At 38.2% G+C, this 18,729-nt stretch overlaps 1 protein-coding gene across 1 annotated transcript in view; it reads left to right on the plus strand.

Annotated features, from left to right (window-relative positions):
• The window catches only part of ANKAR (ankyrin and armadillo repeat containing), a 59,581-nt gene that overhangs the window by 1,177 nt on the left and 39,675 nt on the right, over positions 1–18,729 (plus strand). Inside the window, exons 2-6 of the mRNA XM_021075406.1 lie at positions 6,994–7,431; positions 8,507–8,670; positions 9,324–9,427; positions 12,625–12,805; positions 13,762–13,981. Of these exons, the coding sequence (XP_020931065.1) occupies positions 6,994–7,431; positions 8,507–8,670; positions 9,324–9,427; positions 12,625–12,805; positions 13,762–13,981 (1,107 nt within the window). The remainder of the gene's footprint in view (positions 1–6,993; positions 7,432–8,506; positions 8,671–9,323; positions 9,428–12,624; positions 12,806–13,761; positions 13,982–18,729) is intronic.

The raw sequence follows: 18,729 nt of genomic DNA on the forward strand, positions 1-18,729 counted from the left end.
AGCTAATAACTCTCACTTCCATGCAGGGTAATTAAGCAAGATCCAAGAGCAGTGAGTATAGGCAGAAATTCTCTTTCTCTGGGAAAGAATTACTCAGTGTAATGTTGGAAGAATCAGGACAGACGCCATGGGATAGGTGCAGAGTACCTAGGATTGGAGGATCACTGGTTTCTAAAAGATTATAGCTGTAACTGGAATCTAAAAAAATCTCTTCTAACTTTTTAGGTCTTCGGGTGATTATGGTGAATAAATGCAAAAGACTACCAGTAATGTCTAGTAAATTCCTTTAATTTCTGCATCCCCTTGACTGGTCTGGAAGTTCCCTCTTAAAGGCTACTGATTCTTTGACATCATGCAGATGCCTTGTTGAAGAGAATATGGCATGGTCAAAATCTTTAAAACACTTGTTAGCATTCACCCAGAAGTACTATCCCTTCTGATAGTTTAGGACCTCCAAAGCTAGTTCATGTCACATAAATAAAATGTGACTAAACTAAGATGTCCTTTTAGTAGTTGATGACCCTTTTATCCTGGAAGTTATCTGGTGATCTAGTCACTAATCACTGGAAGACAGTAGGGAACATGGCACAGGTCAGATTATTTCTCTGCATACTTGGAACCATCATTCCAATCTGGCACGTGTCAAGCAAAGTAAAGGCCAGAGCCGATAGATTGACTGGTAAAGAAAGAGTGAGCCTTTTTAAGATTCATATGTCTAAGTGGAAACTTCCATTGTAGAAGTCAAATTCTGGAGCGCGATCGGGGTTAGAAGTGCACATCGAGGATTTAGTCATTCATATGTTAAAGTCTCAAGAGCCTTTGGACTATCCAGTGAGAGCATCAGTAGGAAGAAGAGATGTGGCCAGGGCAGGAGGGAAAACATGTCCTGTTTTATAACTAAGGACAGAGGGTTCCTTCTTAGTGATAATAAAATTAAATCAGTTATATCAAGCACTTGGTGGCCCAGCATCTGGCCTATTGAATTCAGCTGTCCATCACATGTGAGGCCACCCTCTATGAGGATTTGCTCACAGTGGTTCTCCAGGTTGAGGAGAGAAAATCTCTAATCACATTGTAGGTAGAGTTGGGGAGCACCAAGAGACTAAAGTTGTCTGTCTTCCATTGCCTACGTTTTTGGGGGTGATATTCAAAATAATTAACCACCAGCATGGCCTAAGCACCGACCAATCAGAACAGACATCAGCAATAGTGCTGGAATAGGATCTCAGAGACCTTCTGCTTTTCCTGTGTACCCTCTGCTGGATCATGGAGCTTTCCAGGCTATCCAAGGGGAAGACGCCATTCAAAGAGCTCAGGGATGTTGCAATGCAATTTATTACACAATATGCAAGATTTCAGTATTTTAACACTGTGGTCCTTTTGATACACATCTAAACGTCAGCCCTGGACATTTCTACTTAATTCTCCTTTCCTGGGTGGGAATTCATAACTGTTATGATTCTGCCTCTAAAATATCTCAAAATCATCTACTTTGGCTTATCTCTACTTCAATACCCTGATACAGAACACCCTTTTATCTAGCCTTACGTACTGCAGCCTCTTTCTGACTGCTCTCTTTGCCTCTAATCCCTCTTTCACAATATATGAATGAGGCTGGAAATCTTTACAAATCCAGTATCTCTACTCTATGTGCCTTGGAGAAAGTACTGTGTGTGTTACACTAAAACACTTTGTAATGTTGGCTGCCAGCTGATCAATCACAGAAGGGCATCATATGGGGACAGAGATTCTCTTCTCCCGCCACTGCATTTTTAGAGTCTGCTGAAGAACCAGCAGCATCAGCCTGCTTCAGGCACTGTAACAATGGTATAGTGCAAACTATGGGACATGACCCAAGAGGCACACATGAGACATACTGGAGTGGAGTTTGCAGGAGCAAACTCACAGAGGCAGCAGCAGGAATAGGCTCAGGTTCCCCATCATGCACCACATCTAGAGCATCACTATGAAATCCTGCAGAGCAGGAAAAGGACCTGGACTCTCAGGTGATGGGACTTGTATGCTGCATGCTTAAGGAAACGCAGGGTCTGATACCAGCATACAAGAGCAATGTGTATTAGGCTAGGTTCCCCCAAAATCGCCTGAAATGAGGGCTGAAATCAGAGTAGTTCATGGGAAATGACTCCAAAGAACAGGAGTGAGGAACAGAACAAGTGAATTGAAAAGGAGGAATCATCAATCCAAGGATATGCTATTGCACTTCCACCACTTGGACAATTGGGGATGGTTTTGCTGAGACTCTCTGAGCAGTTCCATAGAGTACACTTCAAGATTGTCAGCCTGAGGGATGCAAGACGGGAGCAGGTTTTCCCTGGTTCCTCTCCCACATTGGTCAAAGGTTGCATGGAAGTAAACTCCCTCATGCAGATTTGTTCATGCATCAGAAGGGCTGGATGGGTTCTATCAGGGGTCCAATGCAACAGTGGCAGAGAAGCCCCAGGGCAGAAATGAGGGCCACGTGGTGCATCTGAGGCAGATGCAGTCAAGTTATATCCATGTAGACCTAGTCCATGCAACCAGAGCTAGAGTGAGAAATATGGTCTAGGAGGAAGTGAGGTAGGAAAACAAAGCTGTCTGATATAGAGTGTGACTCATGGAAATTTGGCTCTAGCCCTGTGCTCTTAGCTTAGTGCTTGTAGTGGCTGCTGTGTGGTGGCAAGATAGTGGTAAAAACTGCTGTATCATTTTTCATGTTTGGGGAAACAGCACCTTCTCTCTTGACTGGGAGACTGTGGTTCAAACCTTACAGCTGACCATGTGATTGCCTTAAACACTGTATCTATAATGGATTTCCAAGAAACTCTGCAGGAGGCCAATTATTTTTCAGTGAGGCCAAGTTAAAATTCACTTCTCTGATAGCTTTGCACTGTACAAAACAGAAATGACTCACAGACATAGAAAACAAACTTATGGCTACCAAAAGGAATAGTAGGGGGAATAAATTAGGAGTTTGGGATTAACATATACACACTACTATATATAAAATACATAAGTAACTATTATAGCACAAGGAACTATACTCAATATCTTGAAATAACATATAATAGAAAAGAATCTGAAAACGTATATACGTGTGTGTAACTGACTCACTTTGCCATACACTCAAAAGTAACAAAATATTGTAAATTAACTATACTTTGATTTAAAAAAATTAAAAGCCTGTAGCAACAGCAGTGAAGAATAGAGCACACCAAAAATCTGATCATATCCAGTTTGCTGAGAAGGGATTCTAATTAAGGCAGGTCCTTTAATCAGATGACCTTATTTCATACCAAAAGCCGATGAAGTGAAATGGTTATTTTTTATGCCTCTGCTCATTCCTGTCCTTTATCTGGAATATTCTTCCCTCTCACCCCACTCTTCTTTTTTAAAATTTTTATTTATTTATTTATTTATTTTTCTTTTGAGGTCTGCTCCTGTGGCATATGGAAGTTCCCAGGCTATGTGTCAAATCAGAGCTATAGCTGCCCAGCCACAGAAACGTGGGATCCAAGCCGCGTCAGTGACCTACACCACCACTCATGGCAATGCGGAATCCTTAAACCACTGTCCAGGGATCAAACCCACGCCCTCATGGATACTAATCAGTCCTCATGGATACTAATCGGGTTCGTTAACCACTGAGCTATGATGGGAACTCCTCACCACACTTTTCTGCATTCTTCCCCAGGTTATTGCTACTCATTTTCAAGACTTGATTCAGATGTAGCCTCCTCTATTCTGTGCACATGTACCATTTTGTATTGAAATTATTGGCTTCATCTGTCTTCCTTAGTATATTCTCTGTGCTTGAGAACTTAGAGCACAGAAAAGTGTATCTTTTTGTCTTTAAATTCTCATCACATCTACAGTGCTTGGCACATAGTAAATTTTCAGTACATGTAGAAATTAAATGGTTAATAACAGATTGTAAGAGAAAGGAAATTGAAGGAAACTCGGGTTTTCAGTTTGAGGAAGTGATAGATAAATAGTGCTTTTAATTGTGATATGGAATGAAAGAAAAGCAGATTTGAGGGAGAAGGAAACATGGATTTTGTTTGGGAGTGCTTCTGTGCCATTTAGGTCAAAGACATTAGGCATGGGAAAAGAATTTGGAGTTCAGGAGCAAAATTAGGACAGGGGATAATACAATGGAGGGTAAAACAATGGAGTCTTGTATCCACCGCTCCCCTATCTTCCAAATTTAGTTATATCCAATTTTTGGTTAAGTCCTCTCTCATTTTTTTACTTCGCTATGACTTTGTACATATCTTCCCAGATGATTTGCATAACATGCTGGGATCACATTTTCTTTCATTAATAACTTTTGTATTTTTTGTGATGTGAACAATTGTGCAATTAAAAAAAAATAGTTTAGTTTTCAATTGTCTTTATCAGTTCAGTCCCAAACTTTTGAATGGCAATGTTGAGCTCCTCTCAGTGATGTGAAATACCAGGTAGTTCAGCATCTCCATTTTCTCCTTAAAGATGTCTCTCTCCACACTTGCATCCTCCTCCCATCTGAGCTGACTGAATCTTCTCTAGGCACTTTGCTTTACTGGTCTCCCAAATCCATTCATTCCCCCATTCTTCCATTCTCTATCCTTTCTCCCCCCTACCCCCCACCCCCCTTGCTAGTTTCTGTCTTTCATCTGAGAGGCCTTCCTCTAACAATCTTTGCTGTTTATTCCATCCTGGTGGAGGAGTGGGGCAGGAGCTGGCTTACTGACTGGTACACTGCATAGGAGGAAACCTTGCCTTATGTCTGGGGAACCTTCCCCAAGTGCTCTATCTAAAGGTCTTTTTGATTGGTCTGCTTCCTCCAGTCTCCTGCTGGGAGGAGACAATGAGGCTGGAGCCAGAGAAAGGGAAGAGGCTGTGGGTCTCCCCATTCAGCCTGCAGACTCTCACTTAGCCTGGTTTTCTGTACTGCCTCTCCTCCAGCCTCTCCACTGTGCTTCCCAGCACTGTTAGGGAGGGGAGGGGCTGTGGCAACTGGAGAAGGTGATCTGGGGCTGAGGTGGGGGGTGGAAGGTGGGGTGGGGTGGGGTGCCTTACTACACTTTAATCAGACTTTGAACCTATTTTCTAAAAAAAAATTACACCATGGCCTGTCTTTCATAGTTTCCACGTGCTTCCAATTTCTAAGCTTTTCTTCCCTCTGGAGTGAAAATTCACTTGCTACATTCTAGCTCCTATCTCCCCAAGCCCCAAAGTTTTAGAGGCATCAGTAGTGCTCTGGCTTATGTTTAAAGCTATTTTAACTGTCAGAAATGCTTTAATTTCTTTATAATCTCCTAATAATTTATCTTACTAACTCTTTTGCAAGAGGAAGATGAATCATAGCGGCCATCCTAAAAATCCAAGACTTTTTTTTTTTAGTATATAGATTTGAGGAAGAAAAAAAAGAAAGAGGGGGCACATTGATGTATTATTTACACTTTAATAAACATATGATACAAAATAACTCCACATTCTCTGCAGTTATATTTTATGATTCTAAGTCATTTTCTCAAGCCTAAATTAAAGGGTAACCTTATAGATGTAACTATCTTAAAAGAGACAATTTGATGACAAGAAAGTCTTTAATTTCATCATAATAAACGGGAAGAAAATGTAACATAAGAGATTTGTCATTTATAATATAGAGAAAAATCAAGGTTTTTTTTCTTTTTCTTTTTAAATTGGGTTCTTTATTTTACTTTATTTATTTATTTATTGTTTGTTTGTTTGTTTTTTTGCCTTTTCTAGGGCTGCTTCTCGAGGCATATGGAGGTTCCCAGGCTAGGGGTCTAATCGGAGCTGTAGCCGCTGGCCTACGCCAGAGCCACAGCAATGCCAGATCCCAAACCGCGTCTGCGACCTACACCACAACTCATGGCAACGCTGGATCCTTAACCCACTGAGCGAGGCCAGGGATCGAACCCGCAACCTCATGGTTCCTATTCGGATTCATTAACCACTGAGCCACGACAGGAACTCCAAAATCAAGTTATAATTCTTGTTTCATCATATAAGTTAGGAGGCAAGTTATTTGTTATATATGTATAGCTTCTGTTATCAGCAAAAAGAAGGAATGTGTGATATATGACCTGAAAAAGCAAATTATACTTCATGCCCAAGTAAGAAGCTGATCTCTGCTTAAAGGAAGATCACATTTCTTGTTATTCTTCCATGTTTTCTTTGATTAAAGATGGAACTTGTGTTATGATGTTTCCATGATATTGCATTCCTCCAAAGGGAATGAAAATCAATTCTTTTTAATTCCACAAGCTTCTATCTTTCTTTACTCTGCTTGGTTAACACACATCCATCTGCTTTTCTCCTTTGACAATATTACTGGCATTTCATTATCCCTTAGCTGTCATTTTGGTGAGGTTTCAAGATGAAACCCTATGTTCAATCGACTCTATTTATCTAGAAGCCAGGTATGAAGTTTTCACCATCTAAAATTTTTCTTTTTCTTTTTTTGGAATTCCTGCTGTGGCCCAGTGGAAACGAATCTGACTAGTATAAACATGAGGTTGCGGGTTTGATCCCTGGCCTCATTTAGTGGGTTATGGATCTGGCATTAGTGTGAGCTGTGGTGTAGGTTGCAGATGTGGCTGTGGCTGTGGGTGGAGGCCTGCAGCTATAGCTCTGATTCAACCCCTAGCCTGGGAACTTCCATATGCTGCAGGTACATCCCTAAAAAGCAAAATAAAATAAAATAAAATATTTCTTTTTTTAATAATGATTTTTATTTTTTCCGTTATAGCTGGTTTACAGTGTTCTGTCAATTTTCTACTATACAGCAAGGCGACCCAGTCACACAAACATGTATACATTCTTTTTTCTCACATCATCATGCTCTATCATAAGTGACTAGATATAGTTCCCAGTGCTATACAGCAGGATCTCATTGCTTATCCATTCCAAAGGCAATAGTTTGCATCTATTAACCCCAAATTCCCAGTCTCCCACTCCCTAAAATTTTTCTTTTTTACTTTGAAGGTTTGATTGACATTACAAAGGATTCAGACTTTAATGGAATCTATGATGAAGACATGAATGAAGATCCAACATATAATCCCAATAGCCCTGAAGAAAAAGCTCTATTTATGAAATATGCTGAAAATATTCTGTTAAAGTTGACATTCAGTACCACACAAGTTCAACAGTATGAAAATGTTTTTATATTTGAAACAGCCTATTGGCTTACTAATGCTGTAAAATATAATCAGGATTATCTTGATATTTGTACCTACCAAAGATTACAGCAAAGATTATATCTTCAAAAAAAGATTATTCAAAAACACTTTGAGAAAAAAAAAGAAATCAGAAAAGGGATAGGATACCTAAAATTAATATGTTTTTTGACTCCATTTCTACTAAGTTTAAAAAAGAAGATGAAAGTTCCATATTTAAGTAGTCTGCTTCAGCCTTTTTCAGGTAAGAGTGTCACCAAAAATTAAATATAAAATGTAGATATATATTGAACTTATATTTAAATTCAATTTTGTTTCTAGTGTGTCAGTCTAAGCATATAATCAAGCTGTAGCCTGTTAGAAATTAAAAACAAAATGTAATGTCTCCAACATAATTAGAACTACTTGGTATATTCACACAATATGTGGTATATATACCAATTTATAAGGGCTATTGAAAGACTTATAATGAGTTCTGAGAACTCATTAGTGAGCATTGGTGCTCATGTAGGCTTATCACAGTAGGATTTCTGTTCAGGTAGCAAGTTTTCAGTAGGAATTTTACAAATTATTTAGTGAAAACTTGTATCATGAGAATTAGGATGGTGAAGATTATAATCCATATCTTTGAACTACTTAAAAATGGACTCATGGCAGTGCTTGTCTAAGGATGAGGGTAGAGGAAGTGTCATGTGTATGGAACTAATATTCTTAAAGAGGTTGTTAACTATATCTGTAATGTTTGATTACTTAATTTATTGGAAGTAAGTATAACTAAATGTTAATAGTTCACCTCCAGGTGGTGAAATTAGGGTGTTACATTTTTCTTTGTACTTTTCTGAACCTTTTGCATTTCTCAAAATACAGTTTATACCTTATATTGATGAAACCATATCCTGTTAACTAGTCAAAATATTGAATAAACCTAATCCTTGCCAGGATTTTAGAAAATTACTTTTCAAAATAAATGTTGGTTTCATTGCTTTCCCAAAAAATGGGCTGGTTATTTTTGTCATGTGAGAGATACATTCTTTATAATGTATCTTTTTACAACTTTTGTTTATTTAACTAAAGATTCTCTAAGGGACAGTGTTTGAAATCTTTCCTGATAATTGGGGGGTAAGATGTTAGTCTTGAGCTCACACGTAAAAATTGGTAAGTAGAATAATGTTTTGACTATTCTTTTGAAATGTCTGTACAATGAAACTGCAGAAAATTCCCAAAATGTATGATATATTTTAATGTTTAGACCTCCAAAATATGATTGCTTACATGCTGTTGTTCAATTTTTAAACAAAAGTTTATTTTCATTTTTGAAGATGACAAGGTCAAGACAGAGCGAGAATTGCCTCCATTTATTTATGGAAGAGATTTTAAATGCCAGAATTTTCACTACAAAGAGGATCAGTATTTTCATGTTCATGGAGGAATTGAATTTGATATCAGCACCCCTTCAATTGAGAATGCTTTGGAAGATTTTAAGGTTTTAATTATTATTGTTTCTGAAATGGTTTGTCACTTCACAGCTCTTTTATCCAATTCTTCAACCAGAGTCTCTGCTGTTACAGTCACTAGGCAGCTCTCCAAATGACTATCTTCACAAGCCATACACACACACAAAATCTTCATATATTCGGTAACATACATTAATTGTGAGTATATCTAAGGCCCTGTGTTAAATGTCAGAGACAAAATGATGAATAAGCTAGGTACAACTATCATCCCTGCAGAATTTACAGACTTCTAATGGGCCATATTTGCCCTAGAATAGTTAGCTGAAGAGTATAGTAGAAATCTTTGAATATTCTATACATATTCTTCCATTTTTCTCAAAGATTAGTATTAGACTAGAGACCCTCTAGAGTTTAAGAACTACAATAATTCTTCATCTGGAATTTAATACAAACATAATACATTTTAATTGTCATTGCTTTTCTACTTTCCCTATATTATATATCTTGAAAAAAATTTTCCCTCAATTCCAAAGAAGAGACTGGATACATACAGTTATTACCTGGGTCTTAGGGGATATTTTATTTAAAATTTGTCCTTTACATGTATACAAGTTCATCTAAAATAAGTCATAATTACTGAGATGTGTGTAAAGTTTTTTCAGCAATATAACTTATATTTTAGAACAATTTAGAAAAAATACGGGATTGTGCTGCTAATACATTTGCAGAAGATTCAGGATACAGAGAATATTACTCAATACCAGTCCTAAAATTTAATGGAAAAAGGTAAGGAACTTTCAGTAATTATTCAGTGTCATAATTTGCTGAAAGCAGAAAACCAGGAAAGTGTCAAAATGAAAAGACTAACTTAAAACCTCAGGATGGGGATCCTGGAACAATAATAGTCCCTGTGAATAACTACAGACTGTACAAAGTATTAAATGTTATATTTATCACTTCATACACTTTAATACATTCTGTGTAATAATCCTTAGATATTATAATTGGTTCTTATAATGAACACAGTGGTTAAATGGGGTAGGAGGTGGGGCTCAAGTCCTCTGGGCCCACTCAAAAGCAGTGGACTCAGCACACACTCCTTTGTTTAGATGAGGAATATATTAAATCCACTTCCTCTGCTGGGTCACATTATGCCTGTCAGCACTATTTTTCTCTCAGTATTGCTAGTATCTTTTATGTAAGTTCTAGGATTTTCTTATTTTGGACATGGAAATTTCTAAATAAGGGAAATAGAGTGCAGAGTGCATTTAAGTCAGAGGTAGAGATTAGAGATTTTAAAGCACACAGGAGTTTGTTTTTCTTAAAGTCTCAGAAGTAATTGAGAGGCTAGGACCACATCAGGAACTCTGGAGAATGGCAGCTTTTAAAGGGAGGTGGAGAGTAGCAGAGGAGAAAGCAAAAGAAACTAAGAAGGAGTGGCTAGAGGTAGAGGAGAACCAAGAAAGTATGAAAGTATGGTAACCAAATGGGGAGAATTTTTAAAATATGGAAATAGTTAAAAGCATCAAATTCAACAGAGGAAAAGGCCAAGTCAATTTAAGACCTAAAAGAGTCCTCTACATTTGGCAATGACTTGATAAAGAGAATTTTAGATGTGACTATGTGTAGTAAGTTGAAGGGTAAGATTGGAGAGAGTTCATGGGATGTGAAGAAGTAAAGACAAAGGTTATAGGGAGTTCCTGTTGTGGCTCAGTGGGTTGGAAACCCGACTAGTGTCCATGGGGCCATGGGTTCAATCCCTGGCCCCACTTAGTGGGTTAAGGATCTGGCATTGCTGTGAGCTGTGGTATAGGTTGCAGATGTAACTTGGATGCCATATTGCTGTAGCTGTGGTGTAGCCAGTAGCTATAGCTTCAATTTGACCCCTAGCCTGGGAGTTTCCATATGCCACAGGTGTGGCCCTCAAAAAAACAAAAGATGATAAATTTCTTTCAAGATGCATGGAAGTGCTTGGATGAGGACTCCCTCATAGCGCTGCCTATCTGGGCTTTCTGGGCTTCCAGTAATCACTTCTGTGTGGGCCAGTGTGGGTCTATGCATAGGTTTACATAATTCTGTGTTAAGAGACTTTTTCAGGGTACAATGACCCTCTATCACCTGCTGCTTCTCCAGTTTCTATGGTAGGACAGCCCCTTGCTGATTTTGATGCTTGAGTTGCATTGCATGATGAAACTGAATTTCTAAAAGAAATCAGCCCACCTCCCCCTGGTATTTGTTAAATTGATAAGTTTGTGTCATTACTTGAGCAGTAATCTGAGAGTACACCACTGAGCACTAGGGCCCCAAATGTAGTCAGCAGCTTCTGATTCCATAGCAATTTACCACAGCCAGAGCCAGCTCCCTGAAGAAGTATATGAAAAGACAGAGGTTTCTGACACTGAGATTCTCTTGGAGCAGAATGATTTAGAGCTGGGCCAGCCAAACACTAAAGGACATCCCTTGAGCCCAGATCTATGGACACGGTCTTGCAGGCCTTGGGGCTCTATTTACGGTGCCCACTTTTAGCAGTGAGTATAATACCAAGGAAAGGTGAGATGTTTTCTTCTAGAAATGTAGTTTAGTCATCCATTATGGTCTTAAGCCATATAGCTCCTTAAGGTCCATGAACCTGTCACCACTATGATTTGAAAGTCTTCACATCTGAGTAGGAATAAGAATAACTGCTCCTCAATTTTGGAGGCTGGAATCTAGTAAGTTAGGCAAGTCCCCAGAAATGAAGTTAGCACATCCACAAGTTGGGGCCCATGAACAAAGTGACAAATCCCACCACCTGGCCTGGAGAAGTACCTGTGAAGTATGCGTGAAGACAGATTTAGTTTATATTCTGTGGTCTAGTTTGCTTTGGGGGGAAGAGGATGGTGTACAGGAAGAATGACAACCTCGAATAAATGCTAACAGGTCCTCAAACATGCCTCTATCCATGCAGGGGTCTATTATATTCAGAAAATTGGAATTGAAGTAAAGGTAAGGGAAGAGAGAGAATTAACCTCTGATCAGTTCATAATGGAGTGTTTCCCTAAGACCTTCTTTAACTGATCTCTGAGGCCCAGTGATCCCCCTCAGCTTCTGGGCAAGGAGTTTCCTTAGCATAGAGTCACTGACCTTTCCCTGGAAATTAGCACAATGGAACAAACTTCTAGGAACCCTTGGGAAAACAGATAGACCCTGAGAAGCAAAGTGAAGAGCCATGGGAGGGGTTACCACCGTCAAGAATACTATATTTACAGAATCAATCAATAGTTGCCTTTAGAGCAGAAACCCAGGTAACATTAAGAGGATTCCCATTGGCAGAGGTAGGGTCAGCAGCTGAGGTCTTACCGCTGAAATCTGGGGATTGGTCAGGGTACCTAGCGGGCAGAAGTGGAAGAAGGCCACTATTTTCTTCTACTTGTGATGATAAGCAACCCTAGGGGACAGAGGCATTTACATTTTGTGAGAGGGGACTGGAGCTGTTGTCTACCTATGTCTCAAGGACCTGGTGGGTTGGGGTTTCTCTAGTCCACTGCAGCAGTGAATAGAAATCAAGGAGCCATTACCCAAACCATCATTGCACATCAGACTCACAGTAACTCTTGAGAAAGTAAATGTAGACATAAATAGATTAAAAGAGTTAATATATAAATTTGCAAGAAGAGAGTAAGCAGGTGGTTAGAAGGTAAACCTAGAACTCCTTTGGTCAGAGTTAGAGCTTTCAGTGACTTTTAGACAGTGCCCTTGGCAGTGGCATGGGAAGGACGGAGACATTTACAAAGGCCAATATAGAGAAGATACCTGTTATAAAAGACCTGATTAGTAACAATTAATAACCATGTTATTAAAATATTTACATCAAGTACATTTTAAACTATATTTGTATTTAAATTGTAATTGTTAAAGAAAAGCCAGCATAGAAAAAAAAATAGCAACTCACTTCCATGTTGGAAAAACTTGTATTTTTTTCTTTTCTTTTCTTTTTTTAATAGCTACTATGTGATCAGTTTTGAACTTGAAACTTTCTATCAGCAATTATATAAGACACAGTGGTGGGGAGCCATAAATGAAATAGTGAACAATCTGAGACTGAAAAGACTTCCACTGACGGATGCTCAATTGCATGAACAATTTAAGAAAAAATTTGGTTTCAAAAAAGCTATGAAGTGCAAGGTATTTCCGTGATTACCACCTAATTTAATGTAGGAAATTATAAACAAGTATGTTTCAAATTTTTATTGTAGTGATACATAATAGGTTAAATACGTAATTAAGTTTCCACATTTTAGCAGCTAAAAAGCTCTACAATTCCAGAGTACAAATTTCTGGCCAGGTTGCAGAACATGTTTAAGAATGGAATTGTGATTAATTTTAATAATGGCCAATATTTATTGAGTGCTTATTCTGCATGTGAGGCACTACTGTAAATCCTTTCAACAAATTCTTTCAAGGTACTAGTACTATTGTTATTCGTATTTTATAAATGAGAAATTTGAGGAGCAGCAAATTAAGGATCTTTGCCAAATCACATCTAGTATATTGCAGAGTGTGTCATGGGAACTAAACCTAAGGAGCAAACTTTCCTTCCTGAATCAAGTCTTTGTATCTGCTTCATTATGCCTTGACTTCTAGAATTGTTAAATTAAATGGTGAGTTCATCAGTTTCAAAGACTACATTGGCATTTACTTACCTTTTATTTGTTCTAGTGTCCGTAAATTTTTTTTGTGTGTGCACTTTTTAGGGCTGCACCCGCAGCACATGGAGGTTCCCAGGCCAGGGGTCTAATCAGAGCTACAGCCGCTGGCCTACTCCACAGCCACTGCAACACTAGATCCAAGCCTCATCTGTGACCTACGCCACAGCTCACGGCAATGCCGGATCCTTAACCCACTGAGTAAGGCCAGGGATCGAACTCGCAACCTCATGGTTTCTAGTCGGATTCATTAACCACTGAGCCATGACGAGAACTCCACCAGTGAGATATTTTCCACATGGATCTTATGAAAATTCTACTGTAATTGAGCACCAATCATGTGATCATATAAATATATTTCCTTGCCTGTTTTCATTAAACTAAATTTTAGATGTATTTTGAAGAAACTAATTTGGGCCTTCCTCATAATTTTAGAGTATTCCGTTTGGTATGAAGTCTGCTGTTGAAAGAGGATTATCTGCTGTTTTCCACACATTTAGCCGTAAAACCTCAAGCTCAACGATCAATGTTTCAGATGAGGCAGGTTATGCTATTTTCCATTACGCTGCTCTACACAACAGAGTTCCAATTGTATGTCAACTGTGCAATGCCAACTTCAATGTCAACCAGAGACGTTTTATTATAGTTAGCCAAGGTACCGTAGGGTTTTTAAATCCTAAACTGTTTTTATTTTACTTACCCCTATTCAGCATTAGGCATGCATGTTGATTTTATAGCAAGGTTAAAATAAAACATTGGTTCCTAGAACAAAGTTGAGCTTTTGTTTCATTTATCTCAGAGGGGCTCCTTTTAGTTTTCTAAGTTCACTCATTGCTCCCTTATACAGTATTATTTATTTGTTTACTGTTTCCCTCACTTGAATATAAGCTCCATGAAGGACAAGGATTTGGTTTACTTTGTCATGGTGTTCTAGTGCCCAGAAGAAAGCGTTGCATTGGTAGGTGCTTGAGACATAGTTGTTGAATGCATGCATGATGGATGAATTCAGGGTATCATTTGATAATCACTGATATAATTAATATACAGTAATGTACTATAGATAGTCTGAGAAAAGGGAGATAGGAACCCCAGGCAGAACATCCATTTCTTATCCCAGGTTCTTAACTAGGTAATAGTTTCTTCATACTACATAAACTTAAATTATTTTAGTAACAAAAAATTCCTCTACAATCATATTTTTCTGGATTAATGACCCTTTAAGGCTAATTTAGTTTAAACTTTAAAAAGGAAATTTTCCAAATTATTAAATATACACACATACTTATGTGTTCACTGGAATAAATTTAACTAGTATAAAAATAATAAAGTTGTGAATGAAAGTGGAATAGTAAAGTTGGAAATAAAGCCTCTGCATTAAAAGAGAAATAAAGTGTTGGGAATGGCTGAGGCAATTATATTAGCAATAAGAAATGGTAATTTTATATTTTAACTTGCTACCTTAAGAAGCTGTTTTAAATTTTCACACATCAAAACAAAATGTGCTGCTTTAATCCTGTTGACTACTGATAAATTTCATATTCTATCAATATAATTAAAATATTTTGGTATTAAGATGCTTCTATTCTTAATTAAAATATTCAATACATAATTAATTTAGTTCAAATAGAGTGCAAATTCAGTCAGAATGCAGTGGGTGGCCTGTTATTTAAAGATGGTTTAAATGTCTTTGGTATATTAAAAAAAAAACTTTAGTAATTAAAGTCTCTCATCCTGTGACTACTTGAATTTCCATTTGCTGAGAACTGGGTAGAGTTTGAAGTACAGAAAACGTCCAATTCTACTGGATGTCTATGTGTTATTACTAAACCAACACAAAACTGGTGCCTGTGAGTTTTGGCCAGCTATATGCGAGGCAGTGTCTTCAGGTCTGCTGTGATGTCTTGTCAGGTGTATGTCCAGGCCCAGAGGGCTTGGCCAAAAGTTATACTAGTCCTGTTTGATATAATCCTGTCATCTTCATCTAAGCATAGTCATTTTGTCCTCAATTTTGACTAATTTAGGAAACTGCTGCATATTAGTAATCATACTTCTTTGTGTATTCTCTTTTAAAACAGAATCATCAAAACTGGACATTAAAAAAGAAAGAAATGGTAAGACATAAGTAAAATATTTGGTGCATTTTTAAAAGCTTACTTCATATATTAAAACTTATAGTATAAAATCTCCAAAATGCTGTCACATGAGAGTAACACAAAATGATTTTTATCTATGTTTTGAAGTATAATTTTTTCTAACAACAGTTGTTTTTTCATATTTCTCTTAAGTTTTTTTAACTATGGAATTTGCAAATTACCTCTATTTATTTTTATAAAATTAGGCCGCAAAGTGGGTTTTATGCTTTAAAAAAAAAAACCAGTTAATATTATTTAGATATGCTGCCATCTAGTGACAGTAACAATCTATGACATCTGAGGTATGAGTCATTCTAGAGACGTGACCTAAGTACTATGTTTGAAGAAAACAAAAAAAAAATTTAAAGGATACCCCTCTCTATATATCTACATGTAAAAGGCTATACCTTCACATTCTATATAATTCAAGGAGGGTTTGTTTTTAAAGAAACCATTTACAACATCTTGAATTTTGTTGTTATTCAAAACAGCCACCTTCCATGGGTGAGAGAACAGCTAATTTGAGATGCCCTCAGAGGAGAAAAGTATCCTGACCTCATTATCCTCCTCCTCCTCCAATCTCCTGTGGAGGGTCCCCTCATTGACAGCTACCGACAAGAAGCCAGAGGGTGGGTTGGGGGAGGGTTGCTAAATCAGAAGCAGAGGGCAGGGAGGTGGTAAAGAGAGGTGAGTGGGGCTGGAGGGGAATGAGGAAATTTATCTGGTCCACCTACTCTGTAGGACTTTGCAGTTGAGTAATAGTAGTACACCTTCTTCATCATTGCTCTAATTTTTTTTCTTTTCTAAATATCACTTATGGCTACCTTGTCAATATCACTTATTGACTCCCTCAGTTTAATACAAGGTCCATAAAGGGTAAGGATTTGGCTTTTTTACTTTGTCATAGTATTCTTGTGCCCGAAGAAAGTGTGGGATTAGTAGGTGTCCAGGAATAGTTGTTGAATGAATGTATGATGACAAATGCAGGGTAGCATCTCACAGTCACTGGCATTAATATATAAGTGACGTACTATAGAAATTCAAAGAAAAGAGAGATAAAAATGGCTTTTAGGTCCCAACAAAACATCTATTCTTTAGACCAGGGTTCTTTCTCTACCCGAGAATATTTTCTTCAGACTACGTAAACTCCTCCAGAACTTCCTTGATTCAAGCATGACTTAGGAAAGTGTTTCTCAGCCTCAGCACTACTGACACTGTGGCTTTGATAATTGTTGTGGGGGGCTGTCCTATGCTCTAAAATGTGTAGAAGTATCCCTGGCCCCTATCCATTAAATACCAGTAGCAACCCCCACCCCCAGCTGGGACAACCAAATGTCATCAGACAATGCATATTTCAAGGCGAGGCTACAAATTTTAAATATATAGAAATATATATAAATCACCCAGGTATCTTGTTAAATGAAGACTGAGTCAGAGGGCCTGGGCAGGAGCCAAGATCCTGCATTTCCAGCAAGCACATTTTAAAGGATTAAGAGGCGGATATAAGAATAGTATTCTTGCCCCTGGATTTTGCTGAAATATTTTTTTGGAGGAGGGTGAAGAGGAGAGGGAGAAAAGGTCAGTGGGGTGGTTAGTGTTGTTTGAAAAAACAAACAAACAAAAACTTCAGTTCCTTTTGTTATGTTTTTCCTGCCAAGAGCTGCTAATTGCCTTTCACTGACTGAAATGAACCAATAGGTTCTATAATCCTATGATTAGGTCTCAGTCTTTTGGGGTGCCTGTGCTCCTGAGTCATGAATTTCAACTTGCTTCTCACTCCCTGCTGCCCCTTAGGTGGACCAGGATGGCTGGAGGGGGCTGTAGCTGGGTATTTCCGTTCCCCCAGGTAGGTTAGGCTATGATAAAACGTCAGCAAGTTGGGCTCTGGTAAAATAGAGCCTGAGGAACAGCCTTATTAAGAAAAATAGAATGCTCTGGTGTATTTCAAAATGGTTCCTTTGCCCTTTCCCCTGCTGGAAGCACAAGCAAGGGGATTTTTCTCTAATATTAACTGTGAGGACTTGGTCAAGTTCCTGGAGGTAAAACTCACTGAAGCATGGGGTCCCTCTGAAATTGCTAACACTCAGACTTGTCTGAACTGAGCCACCAGCAATTTGTCAACTACAGATCAGGTTTTCTGACCCTGCCAGTGGTTCCTGTGGTAGTTTCTGCCCTTGGATTTCTGCTCCAGCAAGTTGTAATTCTCTGAATTCGCCTGTCTATCTCTCCAGTTTTGGGTGCAGCTTTTTTGCCTTGTGACCTCACTTCTCTAATGGATCTGAGAAGAGTTGTTGATTTTTCAGTTCAAGTTTTTACTTGCTGTTAGGATGGATTGGGGATTTTTAGGCTCTTTATATGCCAGACCAGAAACTGGAAGACTAAGCATTCATTTTAAATAAATAGATTTGGGTCAGATGTTAGATTTTGAAAGAATGCTGTGGAGCTTAGACTGTTAAGGCAGGCAGGAGGCCACTGGAAGTTTCTGAGTTGGCAGAAAAACAATGCATCACTGAGGAAATATAATTTTTGCTAAGGAATAAATAAGGCTTAGGTAGAACCCTATCAGAGAAGTGTTATTTGGGAGAAGGAAGCTTTCAGACAGCAGAAATAACCCCAGGTGACTGGATAATTCATCATCCAAATCAGGAGTTTTAAAATGAAAGGGCACTACTAATAATTATGCATGGGCAACCTGGAATGTGTGGTCAGTCATTAAACAAAGGCCCAAATGAAGAGAACAAGGTGTGTGTGTGTTGTGTTATGTTTTTTTTACTTCCTTCTCTTTTTCTTTCTTTTTTTTGGGGGGGGGCTTTGAGGTTAACTTGGAGTCAGTATATCCCTTTCCTGTACTCATCATCAGGTGGCTTTAAGAAGCCACTAAAGAGTTTTAAGCAAGAAGGTAAAAAGATCAGATTTACATTTTGAAAAATTGAATTAGGAAGGGCAAGAACAAGGTGGGCATTTCAGCTGCAAGGTGATTAGGTGATTATGGCTTGGGGTAGGGTGGTGAAAGTAAAGATTAGATTCTAATCTTTATCAGAGATATTTAAACTTGGCAATGGATTGGTAATGGAGATGAGAAGAGAGGAGTCTTTCTAGTTTCTGGTCTGTAGAACTGGCTGGATGATGATATCCTACACTGATTTAGGGAGCAATGAATGACAATCAGTAGTTCAGTTTTTGAATATGTTAAGTCTGAAGTGGTGTGTGGAGATGCCTAGTGAGATGACAGATCTGGAGCTTGGAGAAAAAAAAAATCAGATCTAGGGAC

The sequence above is a fragment of the Sus scrofa genome, chromosome 15 (genome assembly GCF_000003025.6).
Source record: "Sus scrofa isolate TJ Tabasco breed Duroc chromosome 15, Sscrofa11.1, whole genome shotgun sequence".
In the NCBI taxonomy this organism is placed as follows: domain Eukaryota; kingdom Metazoa; phylum Chordata; class Mammalia; order Artiodactyla; family Suidae; genus Sus; species Sus scrofa.